The 27477-nt window shown below is 42.2% G+C and overlaps 3 protein-coding genes and 1 long non-coding RNA gene across 13 annotated transcripts in view; 1 reads left to right on the forward strand and 3 right to left on the reverse strand.

Moving 5' to 3' along the window:
* CHID1 (chitinase domain containing 1) overlaps positions 1-4819 on the reverse strand; it is a 46004-nt gene extending 41185 nt beyond the window's left edge. For both annotated transcript variants that reach the window (XM_085880810.1, XM_085880809.1), the window contains exons 1-2: positions 4721-4819; positions 4094-4243 (exon numbers count right to left, since the gene is read on the reverse strand). In XM_085880810.1, coding sequence (XP_085736936.1) covers positions 4094-4243; positions 4721-4789 — 219 coding nt within the window. In that variant the 5' untranslated portion in view covers positions 4790-4819. The remainder of the gene's footprint in view (positions 1-4093; positions 4244-4720) is intronic.
* On the reverse strand, positions 5-4084 carry LOC147025912 (uncharacterized). 5 transcript variants are annotated; one of them, XR_015058050.1, is made up of 3 exons: positions 2067-4084; positions 1965-2015; positions 5-1760 (listed from the first exon to the last, which is right to left on the reverse strand). It is a non-coding gene; the product is annotated as an uncharacterized LOC147025912 (long non-coding RNA). The 5 variants fall into 5 exon arrangements; XR_015058052.1 differs by having other exon boundaries at positions 5-1529; positions 1965-4084; XR_015058049.1 differs by having other exon boundaries at positions 5-1682; positions 1965-4084.
* A 117-nt stretch (positions 4820-4936) lies between the features above and the next one.
* Positions 4937-18529, forward strand: LOC147025913 (lysoplasmalogenase TMEM86A-like). 2 transcript variants are annotated; one of them, XM_085880818.1, is made up of 3 exons: positions 4937-5075; positions 13616-13805; positions 17372-18529. In XM_085880818.1, the coding sequence occupies exons 1-3, from the start codon at positions 5061-5063 to the stop codon at positions 17818-17820; spliced, it is 654 nt and encodes a 217-aa protein (XP_085736944.1). In that variant the 5' UTR covers positions 4937-5060; the 3' UTR covers positions 17821-18529. The 2 variants fall into 2 exon arrangements, with proteins under 2 accessions (XP_085736944.1, XP_085736945.1); XM_085880819.1 differs by having other exon boundaries at positions 4956-5067.
* Positions 18530-18532: 3 nt separating this feature from the next.
* Positions 18533-27477, reverse strand: part of LOC147025914 (tetraspanin-4-like) — a 151944-nt gene continuing 142999 nt past the window's right edge. For all 4 annotated transcript variants that reach the window (XM_085880816.1, XM_085880815.1, XM_085880817.1 and 1 more), the window contains 2 exons: positions 25509-25592; positions 18533-21507 (listed from right to left, as the gene is read on the reverse strand). In XM_085880816.1, the coding sequence (XP_085736942.1) occupies positions 21436-21507; positions 25509-25592 (156 nt within the window). In that variant the 3' untranslated portion in view covers positions 18533-21435. The remainder of the gene's footprint in view (positions 21508-25508; positions 25593-27477) is intronic.

Genomic DNA, 27477 nt, shown 5'->3' on the forward strand with positions numbered 1-27477 from the left:
TAGATGACGATTATTTATTTATTTTAATCATGCAATTGATCAATGAATCGATCAATTATTGTACACCGTTCCACCCCAAATTCATCTCCATGTGCTGCATAGTGAGTATCATTTGCACATATTTACCTCAGAAGTACATTTATACACATAAACTAAGTATCATTTGTATACATAAACCTCAAAAGTACATTTGTACACATAAATAAAGTATCATTTCTGCACATTTACCTCAGAAGTACATTTGTACACATAAACCAAAGTATCATTTGTACAAATAAACCTCAGAAGTACATTTGTATACATAAACCAAAGTATCATTTGTACAAATAAACCTCAGAAGTACATTTGTATACATAAACCAAGTATCATTTGTACACATAAACTAAGTGTCATTTGCACACATTTACCTCAGAAGTACATTTGCATACATAAACAAAGTATCATTTGTACACATTTACCTCAGAAGTACATTTGTACATATAAACCAAGTATCATTTGAACATATTTACCTCGGAAGTACATTTGTACACATTTACCTCAGAAGTACATTTGCATACATAAACCAAGTATCATTTGTACACATTTACCTCAGAAGTACATTTGCATACATAAACCAAGTATCATTTGTACACATTTACCTCAGAAGTACATTTGTGCATATAAACCAAGTATCATTTGTTCATATTTTCCTCAGAAGTACATTTGTACACATAAACAAAGTATCATTTGTACACATAATCCAAGTATCATTTGTACACATTTACCTCAGAAGTACATTTGTATACATAAACCAAGTATCATTTGTACACATAAACTAAGTGTCATTTGCACACATTTACCTCAGAAGTACATTTGCATACATAAACAAAGTATCATTTGTACACATTTACCTCAGAAGTACATTTGTACATATAAACCAAGTATCATTTGAACATATTTACCTCGGAAGTACATTTGTACACATTTACCTCAGAAGTACATTTGCATACATAAACCAAGTATCATTTGGACACATTTACCTCAGAAGTACATTTGTGCATATAAACCAAGTATCATTTGTTCATATTTTCCTCAGAAGTACATTTGTACACATAAACAAAGTATCATTTGTACACATAATCCAAGTATCATTTGTACACATTTACCTCAGAAGTACATTTGTACACATAAACAAAGTATCATTTGTACACATTTACCTCAGAAGTACATTTGTATACATAAACAAAGTATCATTAGTACACATTTACCTCAGAAGTACATTTGCATACATAAACCAAGTATCATTTGTACACATTTACCTCAGAAGTACATTTGTACACATAAACCAAGTATCATTAGTACACATTTACCTCAGAAGTACATTTGTATACATAAACAAAGTATCATTTGTACACATTTACCTCAGAAGTACATTTCTACATATAAACCAAGTATCATTTGAACATATTTAACTCGGAAGTACATTTGTACACATTTACCTCAGAAGTACATTTGCATACATAAACCAAGTATCATTTGTACACATTTACCTCAGAAGTACATTTGTATACATAAACAAAGTATCATTTGTACACATTTACCTCAGAAGTACATTTGTACACATAAACCAAGTATCATTAGTACACATTTACCTCAGAAGTACATTTGTATACATAAACAAAGTATCATTTGTACACATTTACCTCAGAAGTACATTTCTACATATAAACCAAGTATCATTTGAACATATTTAACTCGGAAGTACATTTGTACACATTTACCTCAGAAGTACATTTGCATACATAAACCAAGCATCATTTGTACACATTTACCTCAGAAGTACATTTCTACATATAAACCAAGTATCATTTGAACATATTTACCTCGGAAGTACATTTGCATACATAAACCAAGTATCATTTGTACACATTTACCTCAGAAGTACATTTGTATACATAAACAAAGTATCATTAGTACACATTTACCTCAGAAGTACATTTGCATACATAAACCAAGTATCATTTGTACACATTTACCTCAGAAGTACATTTGTACACATAAACCAAGTATCATTAGTACACATTTACCTCAGAAGTACATTTGTATACATAAACAAAGTATCATTTGTACACATTTACCTCAGAAGTACATTTGCATACATACACCAAGTATCATTTGTACACATTTACCTCAGAAGTACATTTCTACATATAAACCAAGTATCATTTGAACATATTTAACTCGGAAGTACATTTGTACACATTTACCTCAGAAGTACATTTGCATACATAAACCAAGTATCATTTGTACACATTTACCTCAGAAGTACATTTGTATACATAAACAAAGTATCATTTGTACACATTTACCTCAGAAGTACATTTGTACACATAAACCAAGTATCATTAGTACACATTTACCTCAGAAGTACATTTGTATACATAAACAAAGTATCATTTGTACACATTTACCTCAGAAGTACATTTGCATACATAAACCAAGTATCATTTGTACACATTTACCTCAGAAGTACATTTCTACATATAAACCAAGTATCATTTGAACATATTTACCTCGGAAGTACATTTGCATACATAAACCAAGTATCATTTGTACACATTTACCTCAGAAGTACATTTGCATACATAAACCAAGTATCATTTGGACACATTTACCTCAGAAGTACATTTGTGCATATAAACCAAGTATCATTTGTACACATTTACCTCAGAAGTACATTTCTACATATAAACCAAGTATCATTTGAACATATTTAACTCGGAAGTACATTTGTACACATTTACCTCAGAAGTACATTTGCATACATAAACCAAGTATCATTTGTACACATTTACCTCAGAAGTACATTTTTACATATAAACCAAGTATCATTTGAACATATTTAACTCGGAAGTACATTTGTACACATTTACCTCAGAAGTACATTTGCATACATAAACCAAGTATCATTTGTACACATTTACCTCAGAAGTACATTTGTATACATAAACAAAGTATCATTTGTACACATTTACCTCAGAAGTACATTTGCATACATACACCAAGTATCATTTGTACACATTTACCTCAGAAGTACATTTGTACATATAAACCAAGTATCATTTGAACATATTTACCTCGGAAGTACATTTGTACACATTTACCTCAGAAGTACATTTGCATACATAAACCAAGTATCATTTGTACACATTTACCTCAGAAGTACATTTGTACACATAAACCAAGTATCATTTGTACACATTTACCTCAGAAGTACATTTGTACACATAAACAAAGTATCATTTGTACACATTTACCTCAGAAGTACATTTGTACACATAAACCAAGTATCATTAGTACACATTTACCTCAGAAGTACATTTGTATACATAAACAAAGTATCATTTGTACACATTTACCTCAGAAGTACATTTGCATACATAAACCAAGTATCATTTGTACACATTTACCTCAGAAGTACATTTGTATACATAAACAAAGTATCATTTGTACACATTTACCTCAGAAGTACATTTGTATACATAAACAAAGTATCATTTGTACACATTTACCTCAGAAGTACATTTGTACACATAAACCAAGTATCATTTGTACATATTAACCTCAGAAGTACATTTGTATACATAAACAAAGTATCATTTGTACATATTAACCTCAGAAGTACATTTGTATACATAAACAAAGTATCATTTGTACACATTAACCTCAGAAGTACATTTGTATACATAAACAAAGTATCATTTGTACACATTAACCTCAGAAGTACATTTGTATACATAAACAAAGTATCATTTGTACACATTTACCTCAGAAGTACATTTGCACACATAAACTGTTTTTGTGAAGAAATGTTCATCGTTTATATTTGATCATAATCTGACGTGGATTAATAGCAATTGTGAAAACAACAATAGCAATAATAATTCCAATAATTCTTATACTTCCGTAAAAGCGAAAAGTCGAAGTTGAAGAAATGGAAGAAGAAGTCGAGGATTAAGTAGAAGAAGTAGTAAAAGAAGTTGAAGAAGAAGTAGAAGAAGAAGTAGAAGAAGAAGTAGAAGAAGTAGAAGTAGAAGAAGAAGTAGAAGCTTACAGGTGTGACGTATCCGAGGATGAATCCTGGCTGTTGTTTCGTTGTTGACCCTGTCAGACAGTAATCATCGTGTTCTTGTACTATCTCTTTCGCTCTGGGGGTTTTAGAAACCAACCCTCGTTCAAACACACAAGCATCACTTGGAATGTTCTGCAGGGAAGCAAAAGCGAGAGCAAGGAGAAATTAACTTCAATCAGGCAACAGAATGAAGTTGCTGTTGACTTATGAGTTCAGGATCCCACAGTGTTTGTCGCGAGGAGGAGGCAAGACATCGCCGGCATCCTGGCGAAATTCAAAATTCCTGCTCGGACCTACAGGGGGCACTGCATCAGCAGCACTGCCGCACCCCCACCACCAGCAGCGATACAAATCAGCAGCCATGCTTTCCACACAAGTGGATAAATTAAAGGAGCGTGGAATCGAGTTCACACAGTTGTGTGCTCGCCACAATTAGTTACACGGCTTTGACTTCGTGCAGTTTCAAGAGAAAATAATTGCACAACAGGAAAATTAAGACGACACGTCGACGGAATGTTACAAATCACGTTGTGAGGTGAATCGCCAACGATTCGTCAAAAGTAAAATGACCAAAAAAGCTGAGTGGGAAATATTTTTGGTCATTCATACCTCTCCCGAGCTCAGAACCAAGAGAGCCAACACCAATACCACCTCACACCACATCGAGCCATACGTCATTCACTCTTTTTCATTCATTCCTAATTCATTCTCTTTGAGCGTATTTCATAATTTTTGCATTTAAATATTTTTTTTTTCCTCATAACCACTAACACGTGTAGCAACTTACATTAAAATCGGGTTAAATTTTCAGATGAAATTACTTCGGTAAAAGGAGAAACGGTGCGCGGGAGAAATTACAAGCTGGATTTTTGCGCGTCTTCAACATACCTTAAGGACGGGCGTTCAGCATATCTACATATTCGAGGAATTGAGTTTATAACCAAGTAGAATGAAAGGTAAAAAGGTGAGTTATTGAAACTGCGCGATGTGTTCCTCTTTATAAATGTCCGTTCTCTAATGAAGCCTCTAATGACGTGGTAATTAACCGCAGCAATGACAACAATGACGGCCAAATAGGAACTGCCTCGGAAGCCTGAGCTGTGCGCCTCATAGGGGTTAAAAACGTAACCTCCATCCACCATTGGTGGCTGAGGTAATAAGAGGGCCTGCAGGAATGTGGATACAGCTTAGGAATGATGGGCCGAATGACCTTCTCCTGCAAGTTTTCAATGGGGACGTGTGAGTGAAAGGTGAAACGGGATATGGGAAGTCCACTCAGTGCTCCAGACCTTCGTCACTGAACATTTCATGTGAATATGGGGTAAAGCTTCGTAAACTTGATCACAACACAAGACCAAGCGTGTCCACAGAATCCCAGCTGGGCCTTCATCAGATCACATGGACTACTTATTTACTCAACATTTCATGGGTCCAAAGTACCTCGAAGCTTGTCGCTGTTTCGGAGACAGAGTGTATTAGGAACTGTGGGGCTTTGTGTACCGCAATGTTCAGATCCACTGAATGTGCGCAAGACCACTTTTGTTGGACGTCAATGTTCCTGACAGTTGTCTCATGAAATACCATCCAAAAATGTACTTTAAATTCTCAAATAGGTCCCACGATACACATGGTGTGACCCACACCACAATCACCAAAATGACCAAACGTCCTGGGTTGGAGAACCGGAACGGTCCTGGGTTGGAGAACCGGAACGGTCCTGGGTTGGAGAACCGGAACGGTCCTGGGTTGGAGAACCGGAACGGTCCTGGGTTGTAGAACCGGAACGGTCCTGGGTTGGAGAACCGGAACGGTCCTGGGTTGGAGAACCGGAACGGTCCTGGGTTGGGGAACCGGAGCGGTCCTGGGTTGGGGAACCGGAGCGGTCCTGGGTTGGAGAACCGGAACGGTCCTGGGTTGGAGAACCGGAACGGTCCTGGGTTGGGGAACCGGAGCGGTCCTGGGTTGGGGAACCGGAGCGGTCCTGGGTTGGAGAACCGGAACGGTCCTCGGTTGGAGAACCGGAACGGTCCTGGGTTGGAGAACCGGAACGGTCCTGGGTTGGAGAACCGGAACGGTCCTGGGTTGGAGAACCGGAACGGTCCTGGGTTGGGGAACCGGAGCGGTCCTGGGTTGGGGAACCGGAGCGGTCCTGGGTTGGGGAACCGGAGCGGTCCTGGGTTGGAGAACCGGAACGGTCCTTGGTTGGGGAACCGGAGCGGTCCTGGGTTGGGGAACCGGAGCGGTCCTGGGTTGGAGAACCGGAGCGGTCCTGGGTTGGGGAACCGGAACGATCCTCGGTTGGAGAACCGGAACGTCCTTTGAAGATTCGAAATGTCCTTGGTTGGGGAACCGGAACGGTCCTGGGTTGGGGAACCGGAACGGTCCTCGGTTGGGGAACCGGAACGGGCCTCGGTTGGGGAACCGGAACGGGCCTCGGTTGGGGAACCGGAACGGGCCTCGGTTGGGGAACCGGAACGGGCCTCGGTTGGGGAACCGGAACGGGCCTCGGTTGGGGAACCGGAACGGGCCTCGGTTGGGGAACCGGAACGGTCCTCGGTTGGAGAACCGGAACGGTCCTCGGTTGGAGAACCGGAACGGTCCTCGGTTGGAGAACCGAAACGGTCCTCGGTTGGAGATTCGAAATGTCCTTAGTTGGAGATTCGAAATGTTTCATAGATTGATGTGAATCCTTGGAATGTTCACCGATTGAGAAAAAGCTGAAGAGCTTTCACTCCGTGTTACATCATCCGATCATATCATCACCTTTAACTTGATGAGAGAGGAATATGTAACCAAAATCAAACTGTGATATCATATTCATAATAATCCATTAGAATCAGAATTAAATCACCACACAAGGTTTATTTTTTTCCTTTAAACTATTAATAATAAATAGATCAGTTGTGATAGCATGTGCACAGAGTGCAGGAACTTTCTTCCATCTGGAAAGCTTGCATGTAGGCATGTAGGCATGTAGGCATGTAGTTTGTCATCGACTTGTCATTGAAGTGTGGCAGACATTAAATCAAGTTGGTGAGCAAAAATGTAAATACATTTTTAAAAGTACAAAAACAAGTACTATCTGGAGAGTTCATGGAACACCTTACCCTGTGCAGTCTTGAGGAAAAAAAAAAAAAAAAAGCACATGGGAGGGGTCGGCGAGCGGAAAATTTGATTGGTCGAGATGATTGTCAAATTCCACAATATTTTGTCCAAGTACTGCTAAACAGAAGGGTTTTGAAAGTGCCAAAAAGGCGATTTGTGTTCTAGTGTTTAAGTATATAATGCAACTGAAATAAAATAAAGTTTTAAAGGTTGCAGAAAAAAATATATATATTTCCCAAAGTTCACCACAGTTGATGCAGCGTCATGCACACCACCTTATTTATCATGTTAAATTAGTTCTTCGTGCCTGTTGTTTGTGACCTTTATAACAGTAAGTCTCCTGGTTGGAATGATTTCCAATTTTGTTTGACTGCCAGAAAGGCAGACAGACGGGGGGAAAAAATAAAAATCGCCCCTGTGGTCAAAGGAAGCGGTGCAGTTTGGCATTTCCTTTTCATGATGCTGCACAGGTAGAGCTCCCCCTTGTGTCAATTCAGCAAATGTACCGCTTGAAATATTTTTTGACAGATGGATGCATGGACATACCAGATATTGAAGCAGCTATATCATATGAAACCATCCCCACATCTTGCTTTGAATAATGCTTGTGCCTGCAAATGACATGAACACCTCTCTCAATTGAGGTTCACAATCACCACAAATCCTAGCTGGTGTGTGTGTGTGTGTGTGTGTGTGTGTGTGTGTGTGTGTGTGTGTGTGTGTGTGTGTGTGTGTGTGTGTGTGTGTGTGTGTGTGTGTGTGTGTGTGTCACTGTTTTATATCTCACAAGTCAAATTAATACATGGAAAACGACCAACAGACACTGTCATTGCAAATGCATGCAGGGATGGACAGTGAACAACCATTATTAAAAGAAAGATGTAAGGATGGTTTCACATGAGAATTTGTGACCATCCCTACCTTGTTCACATACTTTTTGACACACCTTCCCTTCATCCTTTTACATTTTTACCCCGTGTGCGTAGTGCAAAGTAGGGTTAAGCAATGAAGACCTGGGTGCAAGAAGTACTTGAGTCACATTTTTGAAAAAAAAAATGAGCTGCCACCTGTACTATAATCTATAATGGCCAGAGCATCATTTGATACCAAAAAATTCCGAAAATAAGTACTCAAGTCCTGTATATTGGTATATGGTCATTGTTGAATTCACTAAAATGTAGTGCAAGAAATACCCAAGTCCATAATGTTTGAGCAAGAAGTTCTTAAGTCCATGACTGTCCAATTAAAATGCTAGTATGTGTCACGTGACAAGCTATGAAAATGGTGACCATGGAGGCTGGACAGCATGGTGTGAATGAGGATAACCCTGATAACAGGCATGACGGGGGCAAAAAATGTAAAACAAACCCTGGAGACTGGGCTGGAAAGAGAATGAAGGATGCCAAAGCATCAGGTATGTAGTTTCTATGCATTATACATTGCTGGTACTGAAAAAGGCACTACATTCGTCATCAGCTTTTGAGCTCTCATAAAACTGTGGATGTGGCAGTGCAGTGCTGTGCTGACCCAGATTCCCCATGTATTGGATGTATGTACACTGTACAGCCCCATGAGACATAGTAAAAATGACTGGCAATCAAAAATGAGCAATAAAGGGCTTTGTGTGTTAAAAGTACCCAAGTCCAACCATTTTTTCACAAAAAGTACCTAAGTCCAGGTATTTAGCCACAAAAAGTACTTCAGTCCAAAACTAATTTTCTCGTTTTCTTCGTAATAAAGGATTATTTTTCCACAAAAAAAGGGTTTGTCTGCTCTGTACAGCCACTGGAACCAGCAACAGGCTCCATAGTATGCCACCTTAAAAAAAAAGTATCTGCAGCATGTTTTGAAAACTTTGATCCTCAATATCTCAAAAGTGTTATTTTGTGACTAAAGTACTTCTTGCACTCAGGTCTTCAATTGGTTCATTGTCTGTGTCTGTGTCTGTGTCTGTGTCTATCCATCTCCAGACGTCATGACCGAGGAGCTATTTGATTTCAATTGAATTTTTTTTTATTTTGAACACTGGAAGATGAAGCGGAACACGAATCGGAACATTAATCTGAACACTAACCTGCAGTTTAGCAGTACTTTGGCTCTGAATCTGGCAAATTGTACGGAATCATGCGCAGAGAGGAGTAAGGTAATTTTTTTGGTCTCTCTGCATATCTGTCTCGCAGTCAAACAAAATTGGAAATCATTACAAACAGAAAACTTACTATTTCTCGGAACATCATAAAGGACACAAACAACAGGCACGAATAACGAATGTAACGTGTGAAATAAGGTGGTCTAAAAGACGGTGAATGAAGGGTAATAAACTTCTGAAAAAAAGTTATTTTTTTTCTGCAACCTTTAAAATCTTGATTTTATTTTAATTGAATTATATATTTGAACACTGCAGACCACAAATCGCCTTGAAAGCACTTTTAAAACCCTTCCGTTTAGCATTACTTGGACAAAATATTATAGCATCTTGACCAATCATATTTGTTGCTCACACTCTCAGCGTTGGGGAATAGAGATAGAGAATGGGGATAGAGAATCAGAAAAAAATTGCAGCTTGTAAGGAAATACAGATCATGCTTGGAAACATAAAGCAAGAATTGAAAAGACCCTCCCATCTCTTTTTTTTTCTTTTTTCTCAAGACTGCGCAGTGCAAGGTCTATGAACTCTCTTTTTTCAAATGTCTCAAATGTTACTTCTCATTATAGGGCTGGCAGTGTCGCTTTGAGGGAAACGCATTCACCTTTGAACTATCTAACCTGGGTTTCAAATCTCAACCCAGTTATAAACTGTCACCATGGTGTTTCGCTTCCAGGGAAAGTCCTCGAGGTCTGCACACTCCATCCAATGGACATTACAGTCTCAGCCATCTGCCAGGACTGGTGGATATTAAAGTGTTCGCAGCATGTCTTTCACAAAGAGTAAGCAAGCTATCGCCAGCACCCTGAACAAATTACTAATTCCTGCGCAAATGACCTTCAATCAAACTTCTTGGCTGGCTATCTGGTTGGTGAAAGGCTTAAGCTTAAATCCCACAGAAAGGTGGGAAGAATTGGGACCATTACGAGAGAGAGAGACAGAGACAGAGACAGAGAGACAGAGCACGAGAGATCATATTACTGCACTGGCAAATACCATCCATCGCCTCACTGATGGGAATACTAAGAGGGGGGACAGAGAAAGAGGGGAAACAGGACAGGTGAAAGAAGAAAGTGTGGTAAGAGAAAGAAAGAGGGAGAGAGAGAGAGAGGGTGGGGGAGTGAGGATGGGGTTGGGCAGAGTGAAGAGGGAGGGGAGGGAGAGAGAGGAGAGCAAAGAAGGGAGAGAGAGGGGGGCAAAGGAGGGGGGGAGGGCGATGAAAGGGGGTGTGGGTAGCAACGCTTCACCACATGTCGCAATACACTCCAGGAGGTCGGGGGTGCAAAGAGGGGGTGGGAGTAAAGAGGATGGTGGAGCAAGTAGGGGGAAGTGTGGAGGGGAAGGGGATATTCTGGACTTGTGTTTGGTAGTGGGACTTGAAGGGAGAGGGGCGGTTGACTTGCATTTGGGAGGGGAACTTGAGGGGAAGTGGGGGCGGGGGGGGAGAGATGGTACCATCTGCTGGCATTAGTACAGGATTGAATGAAATGGGGTACGTTAAAATAGCACATTCAAATTGGACAGCAAAACATCTCGTCACTTTCAAACAGCACGTACCATTTTAAAAGAAATTATAACATTGGCTTTTTTTTTTTTTGTATACCTTGGTCGAGGCTCGTATGAGAGCTAACACAACTCACAGCAAGGAGGCATGAGACAAGAGGGGCGGGAGTGGAAGGGACAAAACAGTGGGGAACAGACACATTAGGTGAACTGTGGAAGGGAGAGGGATGGGGATGGGACGTGGAACATGGCAAAGAGAAGATGGACATTTCAGGGACTTTCAGGAAGGAAAGCAGGAGAAATGAAGGAAGTGGGCTTGGGTGGATTATCGGGGGTAGAAAAGATCGAGGATTTGGATGGGGGAAGATAAGAGGTGGTGGTGAACAGCTGTTTTGAAAGCCTGGAGGGAAGAATGGGAAAGAATAGAGTGAAGAAGTTTATTCCAAAGGCGGGAAAAAAGAGGAATGAAAGAGTGAAGATAAGCAGTGATTCGTGATTTTGGTAGTTTTACCAGAAGGGGGTTGTTGGCGGACCTTGAGCGCCCTGTGGAAATGTGGTGGGGACAAATCGCAGAGAGAGCAGGGGGGCAAGGCTGGAGAGGAGTCGGTAGAAGACAGAAAGACCACCGACCAACCTGCGGTGATTGAGTGAGAGGCCCAAAGACTCAGCTTCATTGCGGGAGATGCCGATGATCTTAAATGCCCTGGTTTCGACAGCGTGAAGCCGAGAAAGGTGGGAGGCAGGAGCACCAGCCCAGAGGGGAGAGCAGTACTCCATCAGGCTATGGACAAAAGCTTTGTAAGTGGTCAGGAGCTCAAGAGGGCCGAGGAAGGACTTAGCACGACGGAGGATTCCCAGTCGGCAACTGGCTTTTGAGGCGAGGTTGGAAATGTGACTTTCCCAGGAAAGGTCATGGCAGATAGTGAGACCTAGAAGCTTGAAAGAAAAGACTTCTTCCAGAGGATTGTTGAGAAAGTGGATGGGGGGGGTTTTGTAAACGGTCCTTTCGAAGAGACATAGTGAGAGTGTGAGATTTGTCTGGATTGAAAGACATGTTCCACGTGTTGGACCAGTTTGTGATTTTATCCAGATCTGCAGTGAGTGAAGAAGCTGCTGCTTGCCGGTCTGAGGGATGACAGATGGTACGGCAGAGGGTGGAGTCGTCGGCAAAGAGAAATAGAGGATTTTCCAGAGAGTCCGAGACATCATTGATGAAAACCAGAAAAAGAACAGGGCCCAGAACGCTACCTTGAGGAACTCCAGCCTGCACAGGAAGAGGGGATGAAAGAACTCTATTTAGGGCCACACGTTGACTGCGACAGGAGAGGAAGTCTGCGAGCCATGAGTGGAGATGGCCTTGAATACCATGGGAAGAGAGTTTGGTGAGTAGGGCAGGGTGCCAGACTGTGTCAAAAGCACGTGATATGTCCAGGGATACGGCTCAGATTTCCTGTCTGGCATTGAGGACCTCCATCCATTGATGGGAGAGCAGAAGCAGCATATCCAGGGTCGAGTGACCTGGTCTGAAACCAAATTGATGATTGGAAATCAATGATTTGGATGATTGGCTTCCCTTGAGGTACGTGACTCGAACTGTGGCTGCCACCCTATTCACGCGCTCTGTGATTGGATCTCTCCGAGGAGGTCATGCACTGATCTATGAGTGCCAAAGAATGTGCGAACTGGATAAACAAACACCCCCTCCAGCAGCCGGACATGCCGCCAAGATCAAATCGACAGTCCAAACTCTGAATTCAAGCTTAGGCCAGGAGACCCTAGAACGCATTGCACCCGAGCTGCAATGCTCATAAACACCTGGAGATGCCAGTGCGTTTTTGCCTCAATTTAATTCCAGCACATGTTTTACAACCAAAATATAAGCTCCAGAATCTCAACCTGAGCCAAATCCCAAAATTCAAACCGCAGAATCGAACCCAGCAGCAGCCCCGACAGCCAAAAAAGTGCCCATCCACCCAACCCACACACTCCCCGACACTCCAGGCCCAAGGCACAACACAAACACCACAGCACAGCACAATCACCTGTGGGAACTTTTTACAACCACCCATTGTTTCTCACTTCATGAAAGTTGGAAGAGGGGTGAGAGAGGGAGGAGAGAGATGAAGGAGGGATGGAAGAGTGAGGATAACCAGAGATGTGGGGAAGGGATGGATGGATGGATGGAGGGAGGGATGGGATGGATGGGATTGAAATTGGATTCACAGCAAGTTCAACAGTTGTTCATGAACACACGATACTCCAATCTCACAGAGTGAACATGAGGTGTAAGGAATGAATGATGAATCAATGAGTTGCCACCTACCCACTGTTCCTTCATCTGCCATTACATTCCCTACAGCATCTGCAATGAGCTTGGGTTTTGAAAACAACTCTTCTCTAATAACCTCTAAAGTACTCCACCATGGAGTGCGTCTCCGAGCGGTGCTCAGCATGACCGCTCCGAGGTGAAGGCTGCATTTGAGTTCCCTTCATATGCATACAAAGTGCAGGCCATTTGGTTTCATGGTTTTGGAGTTATGGAGGAGACACATGCATTAATGGACTGACTGACACACACCAACATTTATTATTATAGATATGGTGCAGATATTATGTGCCAAATGGCTTGTGTGTCAATGTTCCTTGTGCATCCTTGTATAACATTACAAAATGACTCAAAAGTTTTTTTGTTTTTTTTCATTTACCATCTTTTTTTCTCCGTAACCCACCGATTGCTGGGTTCATTATAGTTTGTGGCCTTGTTTGTGATGGTGGCGGTATTACGGCTCATATACGGTATCTCGCTGGAACCACCAATCCTCTGGAGAGGACTTTTCAAGTGTCTTCCCATCCTTCTTCTGATCCCTGTGGCCTTAGAACAGGCCGAGATGGGACTACAGGGCTGGCTCGTCACGATCGCTCTCATCCTGTCTGCTGTTGGTAAGTAATTCAGTAAAACAAATACATTGAATAACTTCATTTCGTGACAATACAGGTCCTCTATGAGCTTATTCCATCAAATCTGGCAAAAATAAATACAAAGATCTCAACAGTTACTTCCTCAGAGGAAGATCGCAAGAGTCAAATTATATCGCCAAAGCACATGTACATGGGAACAATTAAAAATATTATGAAGAAAAAAATTAAAAGATGCATACCTGGGTGTTATGTTGCTGGCCATTAATTTGGCTAACCTCTCATCCTTGAGCCTGCAACCATCCAGCCGAGGCTAGGATGGTACCATTCTCCTCTATTTAAGCTGAAACTTCAGAGTTGCTATAACAAGCCTGTGGTCGTTATTGAGGAAATGAGCACTCTGGTAGACCCTGCAGTTCTGGATCATCCTCCAGCGACCATCAACGAGCACATGGTCAATCTCCTTTGCCACACCATCAGTGTTGGAATACCACGTCCAGCAATGAGCCTGTGGGCGCTGGAACCATGAACCAGCCACCCTAAGTCCACGACTTCTTACAAAGTCAAGGAAGTTAGTGATATTCTGGTTCCAAGAGTTGCAGGATCAGGCTGAATGGCAAAGTCGAGCTGTTCAGGGAGTCGAGGCGTAAAACTGTACGTGCACTAAGGGTGGACAAGGTCGCCTATGTGCGAGGAATCTGTGAGGGGGTAGAGCATCACCTATGGTCAAGTGATTCTCATCCTGCTTACAGTGGAATTCACACATTGTGTTCCTCCAAGCCCGTCCCTCGATGTACTGCAGTTAGAGCAGAGGGTGGTGGGCTCTTGACAGGAGTCCGAAGTGAAGACCCGCTGGGCCGGTTACTTTGAGCAGCTGTACCAGGCTGATCCAGCAGCTGTTGAGTTGGATGTCAGGGGTGTTACAATCCCTATTGCTGACCCTCCAATCAACTGTGGTCCACCTTTGTTTGTGGAAACACAGGCTGCGGTGAACCGGTTGAAATGGGGTAAAGCTCCTGGGATTTGTGGCATCCATGCTGAAGTTCTCAAGGCTGGTGGAAATTCTGCACTCATATCGTTGCATGCAGTTCTGTGCTCTGCATGGAACACAGGCATCATACCAACCGACTGGAAGAGGGGCCTTGTTGTCCCTCTTGGGAAAGGGAAGGGTGATCGCCAGAACTGCAACAACTACCAAGGGGTGATGCTGCTCTCAGTGCTGGGTAAGGTCTTTGCTCAGATAATTCTTAATATGCTTAGTCACCATCTGCTTGAGCACCAGCGTCCAGAGCAGTAAGGCTTCACACCAAAGAGGTCAACGATTGACTGTATCCTTGCCCTTCGTGTCCTCACCAAACACAGACGAGAATTTCGGTAGGGGCTGCTTGCAGCCGATGTTGATCTCTATAAAGCATTTGATTCCGTGAACCAGGATGCCCTCTGGAGGATTATTGGTCTTCGTGGCATGCCACCAAAACTGATCAATCTGATGTCTGAACGACACGAACTGAGAGTGCTGTGAGATCTGGTGGTACCATCTCTGACTTATTTCCAGTTGTTACTGGAGTTTGTCAGGAGTGTGTACTGGCCCCCACAATTTTCAGCATTGTATGGACTGGATTCTGGGGAGGATGTCTGAGAGATCAAGTTGCGGTGCATCGTTTGGGAATGTCACGATCTCTGACCTTTATTTTGCAGATGCAGTCATCTTTGCGGAGACTCTAGATATCCTTTGGGGGGCCCTCAAGGTGCTGAATGAGGAGATTACGGGTTTCCTAGGTCAAAACTAAGATCCAGGCTTTCAATGACATCTTGGATGCTGCTGTCCTGTCTGTACCCGTTTGTGACGAGGATGTTGAGGTCACGGAGAGATTCACTTACCTTGGCAGGGATATGTCTATGTTGGCTGTGAGCTGGAGGTCAACAGACATCTGGGTTGGGCCTCGGGAGTCATGGATTGACTGGATCATGGGGTATAGAGCTGCCAGTACCTGTGCGGGAGGATAAAAGCCAGAGTCTTCAGGTCCTTGGTGCTTCCACGATGTGAGACTTGAACTCTGACCAGGGATCTGATATGGAGACTTGATTTCCTTTGGTACCATGTGTCTTTGGAGAATCCTTGGCTATCGCTGGTCAGACTTTGTGTCCAACGAGTGGTTGCTGAGAGAGACTCAAATGAGATTTGTTACCTGCATAGTCCGTGTGAATCAGCTGCGGCTGTATGGACATGTGGCTCGTTTTCCTGCTGCTGAGCCTGTCCCTCGGATGGACGTAACACACTAACTTCCCTCAAATGTTTACTAGGAAATAGCACTACAAAAGTGAAATAACCCAAACTTTTCCACAGTTCTGAAAATCCCTATAGATTTTTTTTTTATTCTCATTAACCATGCACCCACCCACCTCTACCACTATTTGCAGGTTGTTGATGCCTTCCCTCTTCTCTCTCCTGTTCATTCATTCTCGTTTTGCATCCACGTGCTGTCCCCTGGACTGTCAATGCTTTGCCTTTGACCACTCTGTCACCTCACACTTCCATAAGCCTACACCTTGGACGAATGAAAATGGGAGGTTGTTTGCTCTTGCTATCCATAATTGAGCACATTGCAAGATCTTTGTGGTTAATATAATCTGACAGTACACCACTCTGCAGTGGTTGTTTCAGTCTACTTACTGAGTGGGACATGTTGTCCCCTAATAATTTGACAATATAATTATATGGCAATTAATTCATACATGCATGTGCAGCACCCAGCTCCTCAATGCATCATTTATGAGTGTGGCTCTACCACTGATGCAGTGCCCCCATTATATTTGGTTTGGAGTTCTGGCATACATTCACCTACTGACTTGAACAGGTACTGCAGAATCTTTAACGTCTACAGGTGAATGCCAGCCCAAGAGGGATCCCGTTTAACGTTCCTTCGGAAGGATGGCACAGGACGAAGCACTTCACCCCTGAAATACCCGAAAGACTATTTTGATTCTAGATTGGATGGATTACCATTCTTGCTCTTCTGGGAGCCTCTCTTGAACACAAATGGCTGAATGGACAATGATCAAATCTATACAAATATAAAGATTGCCTGCCTGCGTCCCTTTCCCATTTCCTATATCTTTCTCACCAAACTTCGGTGGCTTAATTAAATCATACAATTCTGCTTACACCATTTAAACTTACTTACAACTCCTTTCATTTAGATTGGGACAATCAAAAGTAGGCTTTTCTCAAAACGTTGGCCATGCAGGATGTTGTCACAGCAAACAGGCACAAATCACGGGATGGTGATTGTTCCATGTCCCTCCCATCCTTTCAAATCAAAACCATCCCATCACCCTTTGAAGGGTACAATCAACCAGTTCTGCATAAAAGAACCAAACATTTTGTTTCAAGTGCATCGTTTTTGCCATTATATTATCCTCTTAAGCTCTCTCCTTTGGACATCTTGAAATAGATCAACAGCAATCTCTGTCCAGCTGTATCTTCACACATTTGAAGAGTTAAAACAATTTACAGTGAAATAGCACAAATTATTTTCTCTGAGAAAAATCATTGCAATAACACTTTCCATTTCTTTGGTTTCCTGTAGGAGACGTTTGCATCTTCTACAAGGAAACACATTTCCTGCATGGGACGTTGGCCTTCGGTGTCGCACATCTGGTCTACATCTTGACCTTTGGACTGCGTTTCGATGCCTTGCCAATGGCTGTTGCACTTTACCTCATTGCTCTGACCTCCTTAGCTTTCCTTTGGCCAGGCTTGCTTGGTCCAATGGTGTATGTCATTCCGATCTATGGCTTTATCCTTGCAACAATGGCATGGCGCGCACTTGCCCCACGGTCTGACGGTTCCCATCGACCATCCGCGGCCGGTGCGATTTTGTTCATGGCATCAGATCTGCTTCTGTCCATAAGCACGTTTCGTTTCCCAGTGCAGCACTCAGAATACATCATCGACACCTTGTACTACGGGGCCCAGCTCTGCTTTGCACTCTCACCAATCCGAGAGACCAATAAATTGGAACACAGGAAGGTTTAGCCAAACAATGGTCGAGGCGGCGAAATTTTTTGCCACAGTATTGCTTAACCGAATGTTTTTAGAAGTGCAAACAAGGTGATTTGTGTTCTGTCATGCTCAAATATACAACTCAATTGAAATTTTAAAAAAAGTTTTAAAGGCTGGAGAAAAATAAATTAAAATATTGATTTGGAAGTTTACTACCATTGATGCGGCGTCTTAAATGCCACCTTATCTAACATGTTAAATTAGTTTGTTGTGCCCGTTTGTGTCCTTTATCTCATCCTTAAAAACGGTAGGTTTCCTGGTTGGAATGATTTAAAATTGACTACAAGATAGCCAGACTGAAGCAATTGCTTTACTCCTTTGTGTGTGTGTGTGTCTTGTGTGTGACAAGACACCGCACAATTTGCCAAATTCTGAGCCAATGTTCTGCTAAACTGCAGGTTTCGTCATCCGATTTGTGTTCTGGTGTTCAAAATATAAAATTGAATTGAAATCAACTAACTCCGCAATCATAGATTGACAGATAGAATGAACCAATTGTTTCACCCTACTTTGCGTTATTGCACACGTGGCTAAAAAAAAAAAAAGGCTCTCGTCATTTATAAAGCCAGTCCCTTGCAATTCAACAAAAATATCAATCAATTTAAATTGATAACTATATGAGAGCAGAATGAAATGACAATTTTCAGTGATCCAGAAATAAAATTCAAATTACAAGCACGAAGTATACTTTGTTTCATTTTTATTTCAAGTTTCACATTACCATATCCATCCACAAAATCGTTACAAGAAGGGTCAAAAATTCGATTACAAAAACGATGAAAAGCACCCAGAGGTATAGGGAGAGAAAGCAGACTAGAAACATGGAATGATGATCTGAGGATGCGTTTCACCCTTCAGCTAAACCGAGCGATCGGGATACATCGCATATGGATAAAGTGCTGGATTATCTCGTGGAACAAGGTCATCATATACAGTTCTGTGCTGGTAATAACTATACCATTTGGAATCATGTCATCTCCTTACGAGTCATAAGGAAGGCAGTGAGTGAGAAGTGGGTTTGTGATTACCGCTAGCGAAGCAAATAGTGAACGCAGAACCGCTTTAAACTCGTGGTAAGTTCACTTCCAGAGCCACCGCCTGGCCATTGCGACTGCAGCCATTGGTAGTGCATGGATTATCAGTTTGCCCAGAAATATCCATTTATCAAGACCACAATGATTGGTAAATATTGAGCAGCAGGCTCTTTGTGCTGTGAGGTCGACCCGAGTATTCAAACTGCGAATAGTCACTTCCTGGGAGAAACCCACTTTGTGAAGGTTTACCTTTGGCTTTCCAAATTCACCAGGCAGCTGGACACTGCCATAGTGATGAGAGGTACATCGGCCTGGGCATTCACTCTAGAACTTTAGCCTGGAAGCGCACGCACACGCACACTTTCCTGGAAACCACAAGGGGAACAGCAAAAGCAATAAATTAACAGAGCAACATGGCAGTGCTTGGTTTGTGTCCATGACAGCATATAACAGGCATTTGGCTGCTCTGTGATCAGGTTATACCTGAGCACAGAACACAATAGCTGACCGTATTCTAGGAACTTCTACGTGAGTATTTGCTTGTATGGCCCTCTATATCAAGAGACATTTTTTGGATGGATTTCCCAAATGAGCTTGCAGAGACAGCCATTCAAACAATAAGTGGGGGGAGGAGGGACATGATTGAGGCAGAGTTTGAAAAAATAGAAAATATAAAAGCAACAATGAAGGCTTGTCTGGAGACGACAGATATGCAAATTTCAACGTTGATAATGAAAATATGAACTGTAATGCCTAATTTTCAGGTCTCATCTTTATCTAATCCATCTACAAAGCATCATTTCCTTTTCAAAGTGTGAGCTAAGTAAAGAGTTATAATTAAGAAAACATTCTAATATTATGAAGGTCACCACCATGACAGGTTAATTATTGTAAAAATAATTATGTTGACACAACATTCTTTTACTCTTGCACTGAACAACCAAGCCTTTTGCATGTTCAGTGCATGAAGGATGCAACACTGCCTCACATCTGGCAGTGGATACACGACCACCATCAATGGTGGGACACTATCAGCACTGATGTGCTTTCCCAGCTTTGCTTTAATGGCGTACTAAGCTGCCCAGGCTGGTTTGGTGTTTTGAATGAAGCAATAAATCACAATCTTGAGTTTTTGTCCAAAATGGAGTCAATGACCACCCCACCACTGAAAATTGAGCAACTTGGGGTTGAGTGGCATGGTGACCATTACTCATGCATTCAAACAGTGTTGTGGGTTAACAGCTTACTGAACGAGTCAGTTTGTGTTTTTAATCCTTTCTACTCCTCTCGATAACAAGCAGCAAAACCAACTCCAGTTACTTCTCCCTACAATTATCTCATCATAATAAAGACAGAAACAACCAAAGAAACAACAACCTTGAACACACAAACCAGCAGTAAACTAGTGTAATTGCAGGAGATAAAAGCCGTTTCTCCAGCGCAAGAGCTGTGTGGCCCAACCCAGCTGGAGATGCTCCATGGGAATAAAGTGTGTGTGACCTTTAAGCAGGTGCCGATCCAGTCTGATCAATGTCACAATGGGCATGTGCAGTCGGGTACGTACCAATAGTCGCACGTCTCATAGTGGAACACAACCCTCGACTGTTGCAATATATGCTAAAGCAAAATAACATCATCTCAACCACCGAGGGTGTTAATGCTTCCTTGCAGCATAGCACCTATACTGTACTTTAACACATCTTACTGATGAGACATTCTGTCCTTAAAGAGAATGCATACGAGCTCAAGGATCACTCGCGCAGATTCCGTCATTGAAAATGCATCGTCCCCGCTCCCTATCTCGTACGAGTGCTTACAATCACACGATTGTCTGGAAATGCCTTGGTTAACTATACAACACCAGCAAAGTGCTTCACACACACCAATGACATGGCAGTGATTGGCAAGCCAGGCAAGAAAAGAAAATATTTAAAAAAAATTAAATATCGCTCCCCAACTGAAAGCACACAAAAGTCAAGTTTTAAGTGAAATTCAATAGCAGCCTCGAGTTTCCTTCCAACCCACTGGAGGGAATGAGTAAACATGCGTGTTAGTTTGTTCTGGTTTGAAAACTGGACAGTTGAAACAGGCGTCATCCTGCCTGGAAATAAAAAGGAAGATAGATAAGGATAAAAGAAAGTCGCAGATTGTTAAATATAGCAATACAAACTCTCCTAGAAGTTACCATTACACTCAGAAAACAAATGTTGAAGTCGTCTCATTTATGCGAGAGCCTCGGGTTGGTGGATGTTGAACAGCTCCAGAGATATAATTTCTCCATATGCTGCACATCCTTCCCATCGTGCAGCCAAACAAAGAGCACAAAGCCAAACTCAGATAAACCTATGCACACCTTGAAGAATCCTATCGCAATTAGTACACAAGTAGTCCAGATATGGTGGAAAATTCTTCAATCCAGTGGCTCTTCCTTCTCTAAATCACAGTCAGTTCTCTATCAAGGTTCCACCAAAGCAGATTTGAGAGGCCAAATGATAAACCCTTTCTTCTCCCACAGCAACGCCTCTTCCCATCGTTCCTCAATAAATGAGTAGTCTCACACGTACATGTTCTTCTTGTCCTTTCGTGCTCGCAAGCAAACAGTCAGTGAAAACACCATGCTCAGGACCTGCGCACGCACGCACGCACGCAAGCACATACACACACGTGAATGTCTCTCCTGTTTTAATGGCACTCATGCATTGAAGTTCCTTGCCTGGGAAATTGTCACACACACAGTCTGTCTGTCTGTCTCTGTGTGGCTGACCACAATATAGTCGGTCGTTACTTATCCAATCTCGCCCAAAATTGACAGGAAGACCAAGTGACATATGATTGAGGTTGTAGCGACTATATTTTCCCCCATCCCCAAGGGGGTTTTCCACCTTGGTCAAAATCCGTGTAAAGGTGGACAGTATATCCATGTTAAGATAGCATATAATGGAATTTTTCCAAGGCTTTAAAAGCTGATATTCAAAATCTTATTTTGTATTTGAAAATTGGAACTCATGTCCTAAACGAATAAAAGGCAATGTGTGTCAGTATGTGTCTGTGTGTCAGTATGTGTCTGTGTGTCAGTATGTGTCTGTGTGTCAGTATGTGTGTGTGTGTCAGTATGTGTGTGTGTCAGTATGTGTGTGTGTCAGTATGTGTGTGTGTCAGTATGTGTGTGTGTCAGTATGTGTGTGTGTGTGTGTGTGTGTGTGTGTGTGTGTGTCAGTATGTGTGTGTGTGTGTGTGTGTGTCAGTATGTGTGTGTGCGTGTGTGTGTGTCAGTATGTGTGTGTGTGTGTGTGTGTGTGTGTGTGTCAGTATGTGTGTGTGTGTGTGTGTGTCAGTATGTGTCTGTCAGTATGTGTGTGTGTGTGTGCGTCAGTATGCGCGTGTGTGTGTCAGTATGTGTGTGTGTGTGTCAGTATGTGTGTGTGTGTGTCAGTATGTGTGTGTGTGTGTGTGTGTGTGTCAGTATGTGTGTGTGTGTGTGTGTGTCTATGTGTGTGTGTGTGTGTCTATGTGTGTGTGTGTGTGTCAGTATGTGTGTGTGTGTGTGTCAGTATGTGTGTGTGTGTGTGTGTGTGCGTGCGCGCGCGTGCGCGTGCGTGCGCTGTTCACAAACAGAACTCGCATCTCGAAATCTCTATATCTATATCTATCTCTATCATCTCGATCACAGCAGAGATATTTGTCTCACCAGCCTCTTGTCTGTTATCTATCTCACGTGGAATAACTGAGGTCTTAAGATTAGATAATTAAGGTTCCTATTTGTTTGGTTTCATGGACGCGATATTCGGTGGTGGGTTAGGGTTAAGGGGTTTGTATCACAATTAATTTTATTGCTTCTTTGTATTTCTGTCTCCCCTGTACCAGTTTTAATTAAATCAACTTGGTCTCGGGGTGAATTCAGGTGGTCATGATCGCTGTTGCAATTTGGCACATCCATTAAAGGACTAATTGTATAGGGGCACCTGATGCCCATAACACGACCATGTTGTGCACCTCGCGACTCCGCTCAGATGTAATTCGAGATCAGACCAGTATCACACATCGACTGGCTCGGTTGTCCCAGTTGGTATGGGTAGCAGAACACCAAGATGACGTGATGGCTGTAACACACACACACACACACACACACACACACACACACACACACACACACACACACACACACACACACACACACACACACACACACACACACACACACACACACACACACACCTTCGCTGACGAGAATACCAAGAGAGAAAGAGCCACACTGCTCCTTCCCAATGCCATATCGAGGCGATGCATGACAATCACCGGGCACCGAAGGAAGGGAGGACTCAGTTTTCTGTTTGTTTGGCCGGGCGATATCTCAGTCATCCTTTGATCGAGGAAGCTGAAATTTGGGGACAAAAGTGAAGATTTGCTTTTGCAAAGGGGGTTTTTAAAATTTTAAACCAATTAATTACTTAATTATTATCAATTTATTAACTACTTATTTATTTTATTTCTCATCCTGACAATATATCAGGCACCTTTTGAGCTAGAAAGCTGATATTTGGACATGACATTGACCAAGTGATTTGGCTATAAAGAGTATTTTTGATTTATCATTTCTACATATTCACCTTAGAAGTACACTGCTCCCTCCGAATTCCGTCTCCACATGTTGCACGGCGACATTGCCGGGGCGCCAATGTCGCGTGCTGGAGGATTAATTTATTTATTTGGCGTGGGGGTGGTGTACTTTGAATGTACTGCGACGGCGCTACTTGTTTTTGGGGTTTTTTTTTTTCATCATTCTATCTTTCTTCTTCCATCTTCCTCCTGTGTTCCTCTTTCTGCCTTCTTCAGCAGTGAGGATTTCACCTCACTTTTTATCAGTATTTGATCCCTTTTTTTAATCCTTGTAGAGCTTCAGGATAGATAATGTTGCATGTTTTTCTATGTGGTGCCAAGACTCCCTCCGAACCCCAACTCTCAGCCACCCCCCCACCCCCACTTCTCCTGCTCAAAAGCGAAATGGCATTCTTACATGCATCATTGCATACTTCATATCATGTCACCACAATCACCGATTTTGAAGTTGTACTTCTTGGAACCTTATCATTACTCGTCAATAAACGACTATCAGTATTCTTGTGTATTATGTGTTACTGACAATGACTAAAGCGTTCTTAATCTCGTTTTGGGGAAAATAAGTAATTAAAATAAAACCCGCTTTCAATTCCCACCAACCTCCAACTTACCATGTGTCGTGTCAAAATCTGCCAGTAATCAAACAGCGGACAGTTAAAGTTAACTTACTGTGATATTAAATTTCACAGAAATTTTATCTACCTTTATTGCACACTAACTTTACACAAATGCTTAATGGGAAACAGCACCACAAAAGTTAAAATAACCCAAACTTTTGCACAGTGCTGTATTGTACATACATCACATCTTCAACAAGGACATGAGGAAACAGTTTACCAGGCTGGGAACCAGAATTTGTAGAAGTGACCTCGAAAAAGGTGAGTATACATAATAGGTTAATTAAATATCAGGAAATACAAAAACAAGGCAAAAGGTTTTAGTCTTGGGAAACCAACCATTAATATTGCACTCAGGAGAGAGACATCATGCATCGAAATGCATTTACACGAGGGTGGTTCAAATAAAACCTGGACTTTTTTTTTTAAAGACATACATGTTTGTCAACAATATGAGAATATTATTCTTAATGGCATTAGAAACCAACACCTATAAATCACCCCTTTCCAGCTTTAATGAAGGTGCTCCAAATCAAGATGGCAGCAAGTGATGTAATGATGTAATGAAGAGGGTGGAACAGCAAGTACTCCAAGTTGTGAAAATTGTAGCAAACAAAAATATCAAGCCCGTTGAAATCGACATACCATTGGCTGCATGGTACGGTAACGAATGTCATAAAGAACACCTGGAGTCGACTAATCTAGGGACAAGAGGTTTTCACAAACAAGGCTTTTCAAATTATGTCTTGTGTTGGCTACGTAAAGTGCTAAATAATTATAAACCTAAAGAGATACGAAACCTTTCACGCAAATAGGACATGTGGGTGTTCAAAGCTGGAAAATACCTTGAAAAGTAATACAACTGTCATTTATGTTCTCAACATACAAGCTTAGGGCTGGTAGGATGGCCGAGATGTCTGTGCACTCGTCTCTGTCTAGCTTGTGCTCGAATCTCGACCTAGCTATACACTGGTGTTTCACAGGCAGGGCGATTCGTTAATGGGTGTGCCGTCCTTCAGATGGACAATAAACAGGCATCCCGTCTGCCGGCATTAGTTGATGGACATTAAAGATCCCACACTGTCCTTTGCGAAGAGCAGGGAGGCCAGCACAGTCTCACTGGCACCGCAAACAAATTACCAATTCCTCACCTAACTACTGATAAGATGCCATTGGCAAACCACCCAGAATAATTCTTGCTAACAAAACTGCTTCAGCAGCACCAATGCTCTGCGACAGAGCATGGACCATCAGAAACAGAAGCATATAAGCTTAGTAGGTGGAAAAGACCAGGTCAAAATTGAATCACCATCGGAAATCCTGTCATTCCCCTCTGAATGAATGGGCATGTATTTAGAAGCAAAGGGGATCCAGGCAAAAATGGATGACTTACCTGCACAAGCAGAACCAAGAGAACAAAGACTCCCAGCATCACAAGGTTTTCCAGTATCCAGCCCTTCACCTTGTCATAACAACCCTGTGGTACACACAACACCCTTACTATTTACATATTGGTCCATTGTAGAAATTATTCATTAAAATAAGTCCATGTCAGTTGGGTTTGGTGACTCATGAGGTTTATATTGTTAGGCCAAGTTTTACTGAACTGGCCTGATGTTCGACTGAAGCTGATTAGGGAAGTAATTTGTAATTTTTTCATAATTTGCCTACTCTTCATCGAAAAGACATTGTAGGGTCTTTAATATCAGTAGAAATGAGGTGTCGTCTTAGATTCACCAGCTCGACGTCCATCTGAGGGATAGCGCACTTTGGTGCTTCAAAAGGCAGGGCGTTGAACAACAATCGGACAGTAATCGAACAGCACTTCCTGCAAAGCTTAGTTTGGGTTCAATTTCTGACATGACTATATAAACTATTGAAATGGTGCTCCGCAGGCAGTATATTGCATCATAATATTCCATCACAAACGTCCATCAGATGGACAATACGCTGGGTGCCCTATCTGTTAGCATTAGTTGGACATTAAAGATCCCATTGGGCCTTTCATGAAGAGTCGGTGAGTTATGCTCGATATCCTGAATGAATTACCGATTCCTGCTCCAACTCATCAGTCGAAAGTCAGGCCTGGCCAGCTGATTCGTGAAGACTTGGGCCAAATATTTCCCCTGGCTATCCTCACAAGAAGGTGGGAACAATTGGGGCCATTAAAAAGTAGTGGTAACAGCAGTAGATTGGAAAAAGGGTGAGGTTAGCAGGGGAAATGAGGGGGGCAGGGGGGGTGGTGATGGTGGTAGTCTATCAGAACACTGCTCTCCCCACCATTCCCCTTTTCCTCCCTATCGCCAGGAAGCAAGGATTTTGCAGCCGCCTTTGCTCGCAACTGATAATCAGGAAAATTATCTTTAACAAATTTCCTCAATAATTATCTGCCATCTGAAAATGGAAAAACACATACAGCTACAAGAAAGGCAAGCAATGCCACGATGGACAAAGACCAGAGTTTGGTGAAGAAGACAATCGCTAAAGTAATCGCCCATGGCAACAATAATAGCTTTCTCTAGTTTGTGAAAGGGCCTCAGCCTGCGATGAAGAGTGGAGTGTAGATAACAGTCTCAAGAAACAAATATTGGCAACGCGAGGAAATTGCCATTCATGTTTTGAAGATGTTGTGCCATTGAGTCCCGGCAGGAAAGGAACACGTCTTCAAACTATTTCAGAATCAATGGAATCGATTGGAACATGCCACGTGCGAAGGAACAAGTGGAATGGACCCAGAAGTGATGGATAGAAACTGCTTAACAGCAAAATCAAATAAAACCAGATTAACCCTTTGTTATTGTTCGCAATATTGAAAGACGTCGTCGCATCAAAAATTAAAATAGAAACTGGTACAGTATATGCAGAGGCACAATGGACACACGATCTCCAGATAGATGAAAGCTTATGACAATCTTGATTGCTATCAACTCATGACTTTTCTTCGAGGTTAAACATTTTGCAACCACTTATTTTAACCACAATTCCACCAAGGGGCAACAGCTTCCACCGGCAAAATCCATTACAAAGGGCAGAGGGTCCACAAACAGGTAACGGAATGGAAAGGAACGGAACAGGTGAACAAGAGACACTAAGTTAGTATATAAATTGTTGAGTTAAGGTGGATTGGGGGGAGGTGGTAGAAGTGGAGGAGGTAGTCAGAACAGAAAGGCTTATTAGGTTAGGGGAGACAACACAAAATGATAATGGGATATCGTGAGGGACAACCTCGGATCGACTTATCAAAATCCCCATTTGTCATCATAATAAATAGATGCATTCATTCTTTGAGTTAAAGGTGAACTTGATGCAAGATAATTTCTTCACAGTTTAACCAAAATCAATGTCTACATTACTGCTCTGAG

Source organism: Eptatretus burgeri, chromosome 5 (genome assembly GCF_056783735.1).
Source record: "Eptatretus burgeri isolate ZD-2024b chromosome 5, Ebu_testis_v1, whole genome shotgun sequence".
Classification (NCBI taxonomy): Eukaryota; Metazoa; Chordata; class Myxini; order Myxiniformes; family Myxinidae; genus Eptatretus; species Eptatretus burgeri.

What these genes read in the sequence shown, in the direction of transcription:
- LOC147025913 (XM_085880818.1), top strand. An exon ending in TCTCATCCTGTCTGCTGTTG is followed by an intron (nt 13,806 to 17,371) that starts GTAAGTAATTCA and finishes GGTTTCCTGTAG; the next exon opens with GAGACGTTTGCATCTTCTAC.